At 31.2% G+C, this 15908-nt stretch overlaps 2 protein-coding genes and 1 pseudogene across 2 annotated transcripts; 2 read left to right on the top strand and 1 right to left on the bottom strand.

The window, feature by feature from the left end:
• On the top strand, nt 1-2432 carry LOC114408891 (peroxidase 18-like). Its single transcript, XM_028372090.1, has 3 exons — nt 1-368; nt 782-1086; nt 1950-2432. The coding sequence occupies exons 2-3, from the start codon at nt 1074-1076 to the stop codon at nt 2264-2266; spliced, it is 330 nt and encodes a 109-aa protein (XP_028227891.1). The 5' UTR covers nt 1-368; nt 782-1073; the 3' UTR covers nt 2267-2432.
• Nucleotides 2433-3546: 1114 nt separating this feature from the next.
• On the top strand, nt 3547-7418 carry LOC114408327 (annotated as a pseudogene).
• A 941-nt stretch (nt 7419-8359) lies between these two features.
• On the bottom strand, nt 8360-10523 carry LOC114408889 (protein ENHANCED DISEASE RESISTANCE 2-like). Its single transcript, XM_028372088.1, has 2 exons — nt 8951-10523; nt 8360-8855 (listed from the first exon to the last, which is right to left on the bottom strand). Exon 1 carries the CDS (start codon nt 10411-10413, stop codon nt 9562-9564), a length of 852 nt encoding a protein of 283 aa, XP_028227889.1. The 5' UTR covers nt 10414-10523; the 3' UTR covers nt 8360-8855; nt 8951-9561.
• Nucleotides 10524-15908: the final 5385 nt, after the last annotated feature.

Raw genomic sequence — 15908 nt, 5'->3', positions numbered from 1 at the left:
CTTCACCCAACCACATAAATGTAGTTATATGTACAATTTCCTGGTTACTTCTACTCTACCTTTTATGATATGTATGTATCATTATCAAGTGGAAGGAAGACTAGGCACACTGAAAACACTGTCCCAAAACCACTAAAAAAGTTGGTTCTATGGAGACAAAAACAGGAACTCTTTCCATAGCAGTTTCTTCTCTTTTTATGTTTTCTTTTGTTGCCCTTGTAAAGGGTAGCCTCTCTTTTAACTTCTATGCAGCTGCATGTCCATCACAAGAGTCTATCATAAGAAACATAGTCAGCTCATCCTCTTCTACTGATACTACTATTCCTGGAAAGGTCCTTCGCTTGGTTTTCCATGATTGCTTTGTGGTGGTTAGTGTTCAACTGTTTCAGCAAATGTGCTTTTCTTCTTATTCTAATTGTAAAGTACTAAATTCAGCCACCAATATTTTATGATGCCCCCTTTTTGGGAGATCACATTTTCTGTTTAATTTGTTTTATTATAACCTTTTTCCTGAGGGATTTGTCTCCTAATTAAACATTCACCAAATACAAAACCAATTGTGTAATGGAAAATTCAAATGTGATTGAAGTGAAGATGACCAAAGAGGTTGCATGCATTTACGATTGTTGCTTACAGTGAGTTTCCTTACAGATAAAACCAATTGTATAATGGAAAACTCAAAAAGTGATTGAAGTTAAGATAACCGAGGAGTTTGCATGCATTTACAATTGTAGCTTGCAGTGAATTTCCTTGATGAAATGGATCACTTTATTATATGCAGGGATGTTTCTTTGATGCTACAAGGGAACAATACAGAACAAAGTGATCCAGGAAATAGGTCTGTCGGAGGATTTTCAGTTATAGATTCAGCAAAAAGGATCCTAGAGAAATTCTGCCCTAGAACTGTTTCTTGTGCAGACATAATAGCTCTAGCTGCTGGAGATGCTGTTGAAATAGTAAGTTCTACCTCATTGCATGGCTGACATTGTTCAATGGCATATTGGCAAGACACCTCTTTTGGTACGGTTATTAACTTGAAGGGCACTTGAGAACAGGCTGGTGAACCAAGGACTATGATTCCTACAGGTAGGAGAGATGGGATGGTTTCAGTTGCTTCAAATGTCAGACCTAACAAGAGATGAACTTGATGGAGGAGTTCAAGGAAAAGAGAGATATGGGATACATGTGTTTTAAAATATAAAGAAAAAAAAATTCCAGTAGTATCTATTCCTTTAAATTGTTAAAGGGACCTCCTATTATGATTACGTATATTGGAGTCTTACCTTTTAAAATCACGGTGCTAGTTAAGGACAAGAATCTGGATGTCATAGACCTAAATTTTGTAATATAATAATTGTAAGTTAGGATACATGATAGTACTAAGGGAAAAGTTAGAGCACGAGTAATATATACATGTTATGTGAATTGATGTTACTTTGTGATATTTTCTCACAAGTATGTCTGTGTTTTGTGCTTGAGTGATTACATTGTGTGTTTATTTAAGTATGATTGTGAATGACGTATTATTGATATCATAAATTGATAATTTTGAATTATATGATAGATACTTTCATATGAGATGAGGATGAAATTATTATGGAAAGAGAATAAGACGTTATGGTATGAAATACGAATTAAATCCTTTGAAGAATCTAAAATCCATATTAGGAGAATCAAAGAATTGAGTCTAATGATTCTGAAAATTATTAAGTTGTGTATGTTATATTTATTTAAATACGATAATGTGTTGTTGTTTATTTAAATATTTTGAATATGTGTTGTTGTTTATTTAAATATTTTGAATATATTCAAGCCAGGGTGTTTGGCATTGGCATTAGTATCTTATAAGGTAATTCATTGTCAACCATTACTATATTAACCTTTCACATTGTTTGCTTTGATATCACGCTAGTGCTACATACTTATTTAGTGATATTTAAGCTTTTCAGGAGCTCATACCATTGGAACAGCACATTGCAGCTCATTCAGGGATCGTTTTCAAGAAGATTCAAAGGGAAATCTTAGGCTCATTGACAAAACCCTATACAGTGACTATGCTAATGAGCTAATGAAACAGTGTCCAGCTGGTGTCCAACCATCTGTAACAGTGAACAATGATCCTGAAACTTCAAAGGTCTTTGACAACATGTACTACCAAAATCTTCTGGCCCACAAAGGGCTATTCCAATCAGATTCTGTTTTGATTAGCAATGGTAGCACAAGGAAGTTGGTGGAGGATTTTGCAAATGATCAAGAGCTTTTCTAAAAAAAAAATTGGGGTCAGTCTTTCTTGAAGCTCACTAGTGTTGGAGTAAAAAGTGGTGATGAGGGTGAAATTCGAATATCTTTTGCATCAACTAATGCACAAGGAAAAAAAAAATGGTGTAATCCTAACAATAGTGTTTCTAAATTATTTTATTTGTCATGTTCTACTTCTTTCTCCATTCTTTGTTGTCCTCTGATCTGTTTTTCAGAAACGGTCTAGTTTGACTAAAATTAACATGTTATGACATACTAATTGTAGTTTATTAACTTTCTTTTTAAAGAGGGTTTCAGACAGTAGAATCCTAATTGAACTTTAATATTGTAACATTATAATTGGATTTGGAGGAAAGGTCACAACGAGTTCCCCTTCACTACTGCATGGTGCATTATACAAAGGTGGAAGCATCGCCGTTTGTAGTGGGGAGAAATTATTGTGGAAACCTAGCATGTTCAACTTGGATGCATTAAGTCAAAAAGTTCCAACACATAATACACATTGTTAATTTTATTTAAATTTAAATATGTTATATTTATTAGTGTACTAATAATGTCATAATATTTTTCATCCCCTAAACTATCCTTCTTGCATAAATTCTAAGTATGAGAAGAATCCATGACAATGAAGAACAACAGAGAGAAAGAACAACTCAATTCTAATTGAATGGAGTAAAATGATAATTCGGAGATGAAGATACACATAACAGTGTTATTTATAGTCTCCTAAGTAACCAATTGCTGGCTTAAATTATTAACAGAGGCAGTGTCTTCAATAGAAGCTTGTAAACACTCAGTTTTGTTTATATTTTATTTTAATCAGAATTCTCAAGTGAAGAAAAACCAAATTGGGCTCCTTTGAGCCCATCAGACAAAATCTAATTGAAATAAATTAGGCTACTTGAACTCACTTCACACAAATAATGTTCGGTCTAAGTCCAATTTACAAACGTTCAGACAAAAACAAAAAGAAGAACAAAAAAAAAAAAAGAAATACGTTAAAGTTAAAATAAATGAGAGAAAAAAAAAAGAGTCTACTTTCTCGGCAAAATTGTCAAGTCTTGGGTTGGTCTCCTCTGCACCTTCATCACCATTTTTCAAACTTGCACTCCAAGATACTGTTGTAAAAAAAACAGCTAAGCAATTGAATCAGAGACTAGTGACAGGTCAGAAATGAGAAATGGCTATAAATATTGATACTGAAAGTAGGTTAGGGGTTCAAAAATAAATAATACTGTATTTGAAAGATAAAAAGAGAGAGCAATTTTGTGAGTGGATGTTAGTGTGATGAAAGAGATTGAGGCAAGCAAGTGCTGCCCGGCTGGGACTGGGAGTACTATTATTCCTAACACGGTCAACAAATATATGCCTCGGAATTATAAATACTATGGGTTAAATATGAATTTTGTCCTCCAACTATTGTTTTCTCTCTTAAATAGTTTTAAAATTATAAAATTGTTCAAATAATGCCTAAAGTATAGGATGTTTCCTAAATTGATTTGTTTATAGTAAAATTTAGGAATTAATTTAAAATATTTTTTATTATTTAAAGGCTATTTAATATGATTTATAAAACTACTATTTAATATTTTTTGGTGATTTTAAAAGGCTATTTAACATGATTTGTATTAGTACTACTTAATAACGTTATCGCAATAGTACTACTACTTAAATAAGTTTTCTTACTCTAAAAAACAATTTAGAAAGACAGTAATACTTCAAAAATATCAAATTGATGATTTATTCATCCTAATATTATTCAACCTTTTTTAGATTAGAAATGGCAGCGATGAGAATGATGTACAAGAGGACAATTTGAAATTTGATATTGGGTTTGGCCACATCATAGTTGTTCCTCCATACAAGTTTGAGAAGCTCGAAGGTGTAATCAGAAAAATCTACTGTCAGATTGGCCTTACTATAAGGGAAGATGGCTTTTGGATGCCTGTTAGTCATGTCACTGACAAAACCTTGGGTTATTGCTTTATTGAGTATAATACACCTCAGGTCACTAACTATTAATGTGACTAATAATAATACTTACTGAGTTACTAATGAAAATTATTTCTGCAAGATGAAATGTCTTTTTTTAACTCCATGACTCATTTGTGTGTCATTGTAGGAAGCTGGGCTTGCTAAAGAGAAGACTCGTGGATACAGGTTGGATCGCTCTCATATCTGTTATGTGAATATGTTAAATGACTTTGACAGGTTCTTGAGTGGACTCCAATCACTCCACCTGAAACCAATCCGTATAAACCTGTGGTATTGCGTTTAATCGATTATCAATAGTTATAACAGTTTAATCAAGAAACAAAATCTTTTTTTCTCTTTTCTCTGTAGTGTTTTCCATTCTGCTTTCCTTACTCATTTTATATGCTATACTACGTGGTTTAGAATTGACCATAATATTTCATGCAGTGTTCTCCGATTAAGAATGTATGACAAGTACATATTTCTCTCAACTTTGCAATTGGAACTGTGACAGGAAAATCTTCAATATTGGATGACTGACCCAAAAGCCCGAGACCAATTTGTGATTCATGCTGGTTCTGATACTGAGGTTATGTGATGATGAAAGACATTTGAAACCTGACCTGGTTTATAACTTCATGTCGTGAGTGAAACCTTTTGTCCTCCCATATTTCGTTAATAATTTCCCCATCATATATATTTTGCATGCTTCATCGCTTGGTGTTTAATGTGTTTACATGTGCTGCTTTGGAATGAAAGTTTTGTACTATGGTCTCCACTGGGGACATACTTGGCCACGGTACATAGGCAAGGAGTAAAGGTTTGGGGAGCTGCCACGGCATTCAATCCTATAATGCGTTATGCTCATCCCCAGCTTAATTTTTGGTCATGCATTGTTTGATATGCTCTAGGTTCTCATTACTTAGTGTTGGAGATATATCGACTGCAGGTTAAATTTATTGATTTTTCACCCGGTGAGAAATATTTGGTAACTTATAGTAGCCATGAACCAAGTAATACTGGAGATGCAAATGTAACCATTCACTTCTTCAGATTAACTTTTTTCCCATTGATTCTTTGGCATTATTTCTGAATTCAGTTTACTCTTTAGAGGGTTGTGCTAAATATTTTTGACGTGAGAACTGGGAAAATAATGAGAAATTTCAATGGAAGTGCTGATGATTTTGCTACTGGAGGTGTCACAGGAGGAGTTTCATGGCCCATTTTCAGGTTTTTCTTTGATTTTTCTCTGGCCTAGATAATGATGATGGTTAATTTAATCAATCAATTACAACAATTATTTTCTTATGATTTTGCTCATGTGTTATTGGCTTAGTGGAGGGATGTTATTATTGTTTTTTCAGATGGGGTGGAGGAAATGGTGACAAATACTTTGCTAGACTCGGTAAAAACATGATCTCTGTATATGAGACAAAGACATTTTCTCTCATTGACAAGAAGTCCTGAAAGTTTGAGAGTGTAATGGATTTCAGCTGGTCACCAACTGATCCAATCCTTTCACTTTTTGTTCCTGATTTGTGTGGTGAAAACCAACCTGCTAGTGTAAGTGCATTTTATTAATTTATGCAATGTTGGAGCACTGTTTTATATATATATATATATATATTATGTATTACAGGTGAGTTTGGTTCAGATCCCCAGTAAAGAGGAACTCAGACAGAAGAATCTTTTTAGTGTTAGTGATTACAAGATGCACTGGCAAAGCAATGGAGAGTACCTTGCTGTTAAGGTTGATCGATATACAAAAACCAAGAAAAGCACATATACGGGCTTTGAGCTTTTTCGTATAAAAGAGCGAGACATGCCCATAAAAGTGTTGGAGCTTGAGAATAAAAATGGCAAGACCATTGCATTTGCCTGAGAGCCAAAGGGACATAGGTTTGCAGTGATTCATGGTGATGGTGCCAGTTTTTACTTGAGTGTCAAAGCTCACTACTCTCAAGGGCAAGCAAGCAAATTCCTTTTTTTGGTCACATGTTGGTTGCTTTGTAGTACTTGCAGGGTTGAAAGGCTTAAATGGACAACTTGAATTTTATAATGTGGATGAGCTTGAAACTATGGCCATGGCCGAGCATTTTATGGCGACCAGTGTTGAATGGGATCCTACCGGAAGGTAAATGACATGCAGATCTTCACATGATATGTAGTCGAATGTTATTAATTTTGTATTTTAAATTAAAAAATTTGAGTACTTGTCGTAGAGATTAATCAGAACTATGAACTACTTGATAATTTTTTGAGATTTATTGTTCAATCTTTCTCTGCAACTTGGGTGACTTCAGTTCATGAAATGGAAAATGGGTTCAATATATGTTTTTAAAGGATAATTTCTTTCAGGTACTTCCTCCATCAACTTTGGCTCTAAGCTGTCTGACTATGTTTTTAAATTACATGTTAATGACATGCATGCAATGCAATTGTAGGGTCATATTCAGTAACTTGTTAAACAATTGGAACAACTGAGACTTCTGTTTTAAGAAGGGAATAGGTATACTAACCTTTCTCCATGGTGCATGCTATGTTTGAATTGAATAGTTTTTACTTACTTTTTACGATTTTATGTATTGGTAAATCATTGGTGAGGTCTAAAAATGACCATTTTCAATATGCTAGTTCTGGTAGTTGTTCTATTTATGTCATGTGATAATTTTTTTTCTCTGAGATTGTGTATATTCAGGAATGACATATTCTCCTTCGGCTTCTAATGACAGTTTTTGTGGCGGCCAAGGCCACCGTCACCACTGAGTCCTGAGAAAGAGGAGGAGATGAGTAAGAACTTGAAGAAGTATAGCAAGAAGTATGAGGCAGAGGACCAAGATGTTTCAATGCTGTTAAGGGAGCAGGATAGAAACAAGAGGAGGATGTTAAAGAAGAATGGAAGAGATTGCATGAACAAGAGAAGCTAAAGAGACAGAAGCTAGTGATGAAGAGGAGGAATATGAGGCCAAGGGAATTGAAACCGAACAAGTGATTGATTTCATGGAAGAGGTCGTTCCTATGAATGAGTGAGTGAATTATTAGCATCATTTCATTGTACACATCACATTTCCATCATACTACCGCATTATATATTATAATACCCGTTCGCCGGCAAATTATGTTAAAGAATTATTTGTTTGTAAAGAAGTTATGCATCAAAAATAAACTGTGTACATATTGTCCAAATAGCCATCAGAAAAAGTAAAAAAAAAAAAAAAGTATACTGTTGTAAAATATAATTGGCATGTTAAAATGGTGAATTTGAGCAAGTAGCAAACGGAGGAAAAGAACAATTAGATGGCAGATAACCGGTTTGCCAAGCATACACATGACATATGTGAAATATAGTTAGAGCATAGAAGATATTTAACCCAAAGTCCTGAACCCGAGGCAATTAAGAGGATAGTATTATTGATTGGTTTCAAGTTTACAAGAATATATTAAGTTGTTATTTTTTATTTATTTTTTCAAGTAATTGAAAAATATTGGAGAATTTATTCGGGAGAAATAGTGTTACTCTACTTTTTTTTTTCCTCTAAGAAGAGCAAGTGTAATTGAATAGCTGTTTTGAAGTTTCAGAAAAATCGGCGTTAAGATATTGGGCGCCCAACTGGATTGTTTTTCCAGTGTCGCTTTTCCTCATCCTGAGGTAACAACTTGCTTTGAATTTGATTACGTTGATATTCAAATACCAATTGTTGTTCTTGGGAAATAATAAATAAATAAGAAGTGATTAAAATAGAATCAGATTGGCTAAGTCTAACCATGTGCTACGCAACCAGGTATGACTCTTGGATATAGCTTGCCAGTTAAAAAAAGTTCCGAGAAAATGAAATTTTACTCTAAGGACATGTTGATTTCAACCTACGTTGAAATTGAAATAAAAAATACTTTTCTACTCCGAAATAACTTAAACTCGTATACTATTTTTTTTTTCTTTTTTAACCATGTAGTCTTCATTTTTCTACAACGTTTTGAGCCCTTAAACTAAGTCAATTGCAGGGGCCAGGGGCTTCACCTTATTCACAGAATAGCTTATTTGGAAACATTTTGGACAGTGACCAAAAAGAAAAAGAAAACATCTTAGGCACTGAAAAACGGCAGATAAAGAGACAAACGGTCATTATTGATCTTGATCATACATAGTAGTATTAAATAGGAAAAATACAAAAAATGAATGAATGGCACACGCAAGATAATCCTGATTAAAGCTATAACCAAACGAGACTGTTAACCTAACACATTTTTATATTAATTATTAGTACTATTCTGTGACAGAACTTCACATCCGGCTCTTGAGATTAAAAACCAAAAGCTCTAATAAAGCCTATATTCAGAACAAGAAGACAGTGGAGGAAGAATAAAATATTAATCATCATCATAGCTGTCCCATAATCGTAGAGCATCTCTCAATGTTACCGTCCAATAGAATAGAAGTATCTTAAAACGACGCAAAAGGTACGTTCTATTTGCGGTTTGATTCTCAAAATTAACAACCTTTGTTTATCAATGATTTGGACTTCGGAGGAGTTATGAATCATAATAAAACCAAATCGCCCGCTCCATTGTAGTATTTATTGGTCAATACAGAACCACAATTTTCTTCAATCAAATTTCTTTTTCTATTCAATTAAAGAGCACAACAAATAACAGTGAGTCTCACAAAATATTAGTCTTTTTCAGTAAAACTTAACTAATAAAAGAGAGTATATCTTACCAGCATCTTTGTCCACTAGAGAATGTCCAACATGCGTTGCGGTTTTCATTTCAACCCTTGAAAGCAATAGAGTGTTGCGTTTAATGCAACTTTTCCACACCATGTGCGGTTCCATTCACATCCACCACATTTCTTCACTAGCCTAGATGCCCACCAACCCAAAAGATTCACCGACCAAACCTATCCTCTAAATAAATGTCATAAACACCAACGTGCACAATCACAATGCACTAATAATGCCAACAACCTTCTTAGCCCTTCCCCACTTCCAATTTTCTAAACACAAACAAAACATGATTACTACGTTAAAGTTAAAATTAAATTATTTTAGTAGTTTTTGAGTTTATCTTCTTGTTAAATTCTAAATTAGTCGTCATCTTTTTCTCTCTTGATGTACGGGGAGGGTAAAAAAAACTCACACAAAACAAAAAATAATAACAATAATTCCAATGGACCGAATTGAGTGAATATTTATTACTCCCCGAAAAAAAAAAGCCTAAAATTACACCAAGAACGAGGACCAAGCAGTTGGTGAAATCAAATTAAGTAATCTAAATAGTAATTTTTATGTAAAACAAAAAAAAAACTCATTGTTATTATTTTTCAATTAGTTACTCGTCGTTACCGCTTAGGTGATTGACCTTGTTACCGCGCGGCGCGTTGGGGGCATCGACGACGGTGGCGGCGGACATCTCCATCTGGCAAACCCTAACCGCTCCGATGAGCCTCTCCGGCAGCTCCTCCTCGCTCTGCGCCTCCACAACAAACCCCATATCGATGGTGACGCTGGTAACATACCCCAGCGCGAGGCGCAGGATAGCGTTGGCGATGGCGCTGCTCCCAATGTCCACGTCAATCTCGAAGTAGTTTGGTCCTCTGTGATAGTTGCACGTCAGCGCCTTTCCCAATAAGCAAGCGCTGTAATTCCCCACAGCCTTTTTCACGATCCATGGACCCTTCACGATCCGGTTCACGAGCTTGAACCGCTGGTTTCGGAACGCGTCGTCGCCCTCGATGAACCGGGAGAGGAGCGAACCGGAGGTTATCGGTTCGTCGGTTGAGAAGTAGAAGACCGCGCTGTGATGTTCTTTTCCAGGGACTTGAAGGTTGACTGCGAAGATGAAGCTTTTGAGGGATTTGCCTTGGGCCTGGGCCTGGCGGAGGGCCTGGGCCATGCGGTTGTCGGGCCGGGAGAGGACGTTGTCGAGTTTGGATTGGGATTTGAGCCAGTCCATACCGGAGGGGGAGAGGAGGTAGTCGCCGGCGGGTGATTTCTGGCGTTTGGTGAAATAATTGGGGGAGCGGAGGAGGAAGAGGTCACCGGGAGGGGAGGCCCAGCCGTTGGTGCCGGAGTCGAGGTCGACACGACGGAGGGGTCCGCCGTGGATGGCGTCAGAGGTCCAGTGGGCGGTGGCCGGAGACATAGCTAGGTTTGGGATTGGATGCACGCGGTCGTCTGTCATCTCATGTTACTACTATCATTTGGGATTTGGGTTTTTGCTTTGGGAGTTGTGATTTTGGTTTTTGGGGTTTGTGTTTAGTTACACTGAACAGAACACAATTAATGCTAGTGTTGCTTGCTCCTTTTATTTGTTGTTTAAGAAGAAAATGCGGAAATACCGAAAATAGCCTCGCTTTTCCTGGAATCTACGAGAAAGGCTACACGGAATAAACGCAATGCTTTTTCCTTCTTTCGACTATCACCACTATCACGCTGATTATACAAGTGACGTTTTCAACTTCTGAAAAGAAATTCATATTAGGTATACGTATTAAGCAGAATTAAAAACATCATAAATATAATATTCTTACCATAGTTTTTTTTAATCTATTTTTAATAAATATTCTCTGTTAATAGTGTCTTAATTACTATTAAATTTAAAATCATGAATAGAAGGGTTTCATCCTTTTTTTTCTAATTTTTTATTATAAATAACCAAATTTATCCTTAAAATTAAGAGGCTCTAATAAATTCATGTTTGAAAAATCATAATTTTAAATTTAATATCTGAATATGTAAAAAAATATAACAAATTAATTATGCATGTAATTTAATGAAAAATTAATGTGTACATTTTATAATTTAATATTAAATTAATCTTCAAAAACTATACTTTATTATTAAATTAATCATTAAATATTAAATCCTAATAATAAAATAATCAACATAACTAATTTTTTATATTTTTTAGATTTTTCATCTTTCCCTGCTATAATTTGTCACCCTATTAACTAAACTTTTCTTTATTTGTTGGTGGGTGTCTTTACTGATCCAAGTGGGTTTCCATTTTTTGGGTATATATTAAGTGATTTTCAATGTATGTAGTATATATTGTTGGCATCATTCATAGAATTACTATTATTAATTATTTCTGCATTTTCTTTTTACTTTTTTTATGAGAGAGTTTGACTTTTCTTTTCTTATAAAATTGTGCAAATATTTGAGAAATTTGTTACTGAAAATCAAAGAATGGATATGAAATATTTAATAAATATATTAATGTTTTTAAAGTATTATTTTAATGTGTTATTTTTCTTGTATCGCAGACATCCTGTGACTAATAATAAAAAATTAATTTGTTTCGAGATTTAGACATCATTAAAGTTGATTTTGTTTCTCTAAACAAAATTTTTTCCATCTTAATAATGAAATAAATGATAATATACTTACAAAACTCAAATGTGTTGGACTTTACTGGTTTAATGTGTTTTTTTATTTTGCCTTTCTCCGTGTAAAAAAACAGTTCCTATATTATAAATTTAAGTTCTCATTATTAAATGTGACTATCTTTTCTATTATGCATTTTTTCTTGTAGAAAGCAACTTCATTGTAATTTAACAAATAGTTTATATATTTTAAAAAATTAAATCTCATTTTGCATTGAGGTTTTATAAATTAAATTTGCTTTTACATTAAAATCTTAACTTTAATTAATTTTTAAATGGTTTATATTAACTTTTTTTTTTCAAACCTTATTTAATCGGAATCTAAAATTGTTCTTTTCAATTTTTGAAAATTGAGTTTTTGTTCATTGTTTTTTTTTTTTGCCTTTATTCTTTTTGGTTTAATCATTGATCAGGTTATTAAAGTTATGTTATAATCCACTTGACGCCTTTTGTAAAAAAAAAAAAAGACTCCATGATTTCCCTAAAAAAATATTACTCCACAAAGCATTACTAATTTGGTGCAGCGATCAGCAATATACATAATTCACATTATTAATTATTTCATTCTTTTGCTCCTTTGCACGTGGATTCTGGTCGCATCTTATTCCTACATATTTCAAACTATCTTTTTTCCTCTATAAAATTTGAGAAACTCTTACACTACGTATGACACAGATCTAACACATCATTTTTAACACAATTAATAAGAATTTTATAACTAATAAAATATAATAAATAAAAAATAAGATTATCAAATAAAATTAAATTTGATATTCTTTCAGTTTTTTATAATCTTCTTTCTGATTTTTTTGCTAAATTAAAGATATAGGTTTTTTTTAAAGATAAAGATATAGATTATGACTAGAACGTCTTAAATAAAAAAAATAAAGCCAACAATTTTTTTATAATAAATTTTAACCAATATTAAAATGTGTCAAAAATATTATTAATAATTCTTTTTTATGATAAAAAAAAGCCTAATCACGTACACAAATAATATAATAAAAGAATTATTTAATTTAAATTATTAAAACAAACACATGATTTAAATAAAGGAATTATAAGGACAGTAAATTAAAATAAAAAATTCTTTAAAATTATTTCCTTAATATATAATATTGATGTTATTTATTAATGTTTATGTAAGTCAAGTTTTTCAAAGAAATTTGATTTTATGAAGTGCCTAAGATGCATAAACGGATAATTATTTTGAAATTCAAATTATATTTTCTAAATTAGAATTACAATATATCATAGATATATTTTAATTTTCAATGCAATTTTGCAAAAAAAAAGAAGAAAGTTAAAAAAAAAACAGAAAGAATATCAAATTTACATTTACTTCATAATCTGATTTTTTTTTGTTTTATTAGTTGTTAAAAATGTGTCTAACTATGGGTTTTTCTATATTTTTTTCTGGTTATACCAATTTTTAAAAAATATTAATGTGATAATATATATATATACTTCCAAGTCACAAGCTAACTTAAACTAATGATAAAGCAGTTAGATTCTCATTCATGCACCAGGTTCGTCCGTTCGTTCAGTTGTGGAAGTCTACGTTATCTAATGGCAAATACGAACATTCAGCAATTCAGTATTTGTTTTTTTTTCTATAATAATTATTCATGCATTATTTTTTACATATAATTTTTTTTTGTTAGCATCACATTTTTTTATAAATTTGAATTATCTTTCCAAATTCTAATAGTTAATTGATGACATTACAATTGAATGATTAATTGAATTTTTATACTTATCGTGTATCTCCACTTAGTGAAAAATATATTAATATTTTGAAATATGGGCAAAATAAAAATATTTTAATGTTTATTTAGTATAATTAGCTAAAAATTGAAAAAAAAATAGTAATATATATATCATGCTTAAATTGACTCCTTAGGCAAATTCATCAAACTAACAAGTTGAACCTAAAAAAAAAGGTTATAACCTTTGATAAATTTGACTTTTGCCTTGAATAATAAAAGTTTTATGATATCTCAGTAGTCAAAAGAAGATTAAATTATGTATGTAACTTTAATAATTATTTTATCATTTTATAACTTTGAATTGTGTAATATTTTCTTAAAATTTATTATTGGAATAAAAGTTTCTTTCACATAAATAATATATATAAAATTTCATATTAATTTAAAATCATTTGTTATAATTAAAATTGACATAATATAAATATTTTAAAAATATATTAAAATATAAATAATTTGATTACCTTTTTATTGTAGTTGTTTAATTTAAACAAAATTTGATACAAATGATTTTGATATATATAAATATAATTTAACAGTTGAATTAATAAAAATCACATTTTATATTAAATTATAAAAATGATATAATAATTATCAAGATTACACCACTGTAATTTAATCTATCGTACTTAATTAATTGGAGCATGCATTACACTATAAGTCACTTTGTTATTGTTTTTTTTTTACAAAAATTACTTCTTTCATTTATTTTTTTTTTCTTTTCCTTATTTACCAAATTACTTTAATTTAAATCTTTAATCTCTTTTCCACCATCTTTCATATCAACCTAATAATCTAACTTAATATTCTCTTTTTCCTCTCTTCCTTTCCTTTTCATCCCCAATACTTTCATTCTTTTTCATCTTTTTCCATTCCTCAATATCAAACACATCCTAAATGACAAGCATTTTTATTTTTCATTCTAAGGCTGTGTTTGGTATAGACAAAAGAAATAGAATAGATAGAAATAAAATAAAAGAGTAGAAATAGGTGAGAAATAAAATAAAAAGCATATATATTTGAATGGAAAAAAAAAAAGAAATGATAAGAAAGATAAAGATAAGAGTAAAAATAAATAAAAAATAATACAAATAGAAATTTCAAATTTATTTCTCACCTATATGTCTGTAACAAATAACCTTAACTCATTTTTATCTTCACAAATTATTTCCATCTTTCAAAACAAACACCCACTGAATGTTGTAGTTTCATGATAAGTCCATGGATAGTATCTCATAGCAAAGTAATTTAAATTGAATGGGAGAATTTCAATTGTGTGACTCACTAAGACAGCGACACGTATGAAGAGAAAGGATAAAGGATAAAGGATAGAGGATGGAGAGTACATAAATAAAACATCTAAAATATGTAAGACAAATGTTAAGCATAAACAAGAGTATTTATTAAGAAACTTAAAACAAAAATATTTTTATTAAGAATTAAAAAATTATATTATTCATGATATTTTTAATTTTTTTTTATAAATTTTACAATATTTTTAATTTTTTTTAACTAATATCTTAATAACAAGATCTAATGTCTAAAATATTGAAAGCAACAAGCCTAACCGTTGATCAGAATATTTTAGACCACGTGGCACTTCACTCGTGCCGCCATCCACCCTTGACTCTCCCATGTCCCATGGACAAACCAACCAGCTAAGCATGACGTCATTACGGAAAGTTTCTTTGTCTATGCTTCTTTTTGTTTTCTTTTTTCATGCAACCATCGTTCATCATGGCCTTTCTAACATTTTTTAAAATATCTTACATATCAAATTATTTCTAAAAACGTACATATTTCTTCAAATTGTTTTTCCGCACACATATATAAATATTGGGTTTAAGAAAAATATAATGGGTTAAACATTTTATTTTTATAAAAAAAATGATTTAAACATGATTCTGAAACAAAATTAAAAAACTTTATCAATATTAAATTTAAGCATAATTTATTATGCATGTTTTTTAAAAAAGTATACAGTAAAGGATAAATTTTTTTTGGTTTAACTTATAATATAGTTAGAAATTTACAAAAAAAAAACATTTAAGTTGAGGGAATAAACATCTCTAAAATTGTTTAGCTGTATCAACCCATCATGCTTAATTTGGATGAAACTTGTAGATATAGAGGAATATGTCTCAAATATAAATACTGAATGTAATACTCTCAGAAATACAATTAAGTTATTAAGTGATTATTTTATCAACCACAACGCGTGATTTTTTTAATGGAGTTTTTTTTTTTTTATTCTGTATCCTTAGGTTAACGTGAAACTGAGTAATTAGTTACATAAAAACTAATTTTACCAAAACAAAATCTCTAACCCTTTTTCCAGCGAAAGGGAAATAAGATAGAGAATAGAGAGTAAAGCAATGGCTGCAAAAATATATATGTATGTTTGGTTAAAGAGAAATCACAGAAGAGATAAATAAAAGGATGTGAGATTTATTGATTATTTATACTTTATTTCTTACATATTTTTATTCATTTATTTATTTTTTTATATTTATCCTTTATTACTT

This window comes from Glycine soja, chromosome 4, assembly GCF_004193775.1.
Source record: "Glycine soja cultivar W05 chromosome 4, ASM419377v2, whole genome shotgun sequence".
NCBI lineage: Eukaryota > Viridiplantae > Streptophyta > Magnoliopsida > Fabales > Fabaceae > Glycine > Glycine soja.
The sequence above is the reverse complement of the archived record's forward strand: the minus strand, read 5'-3'. Positions and strand labels throughout refer to the sequence as shown.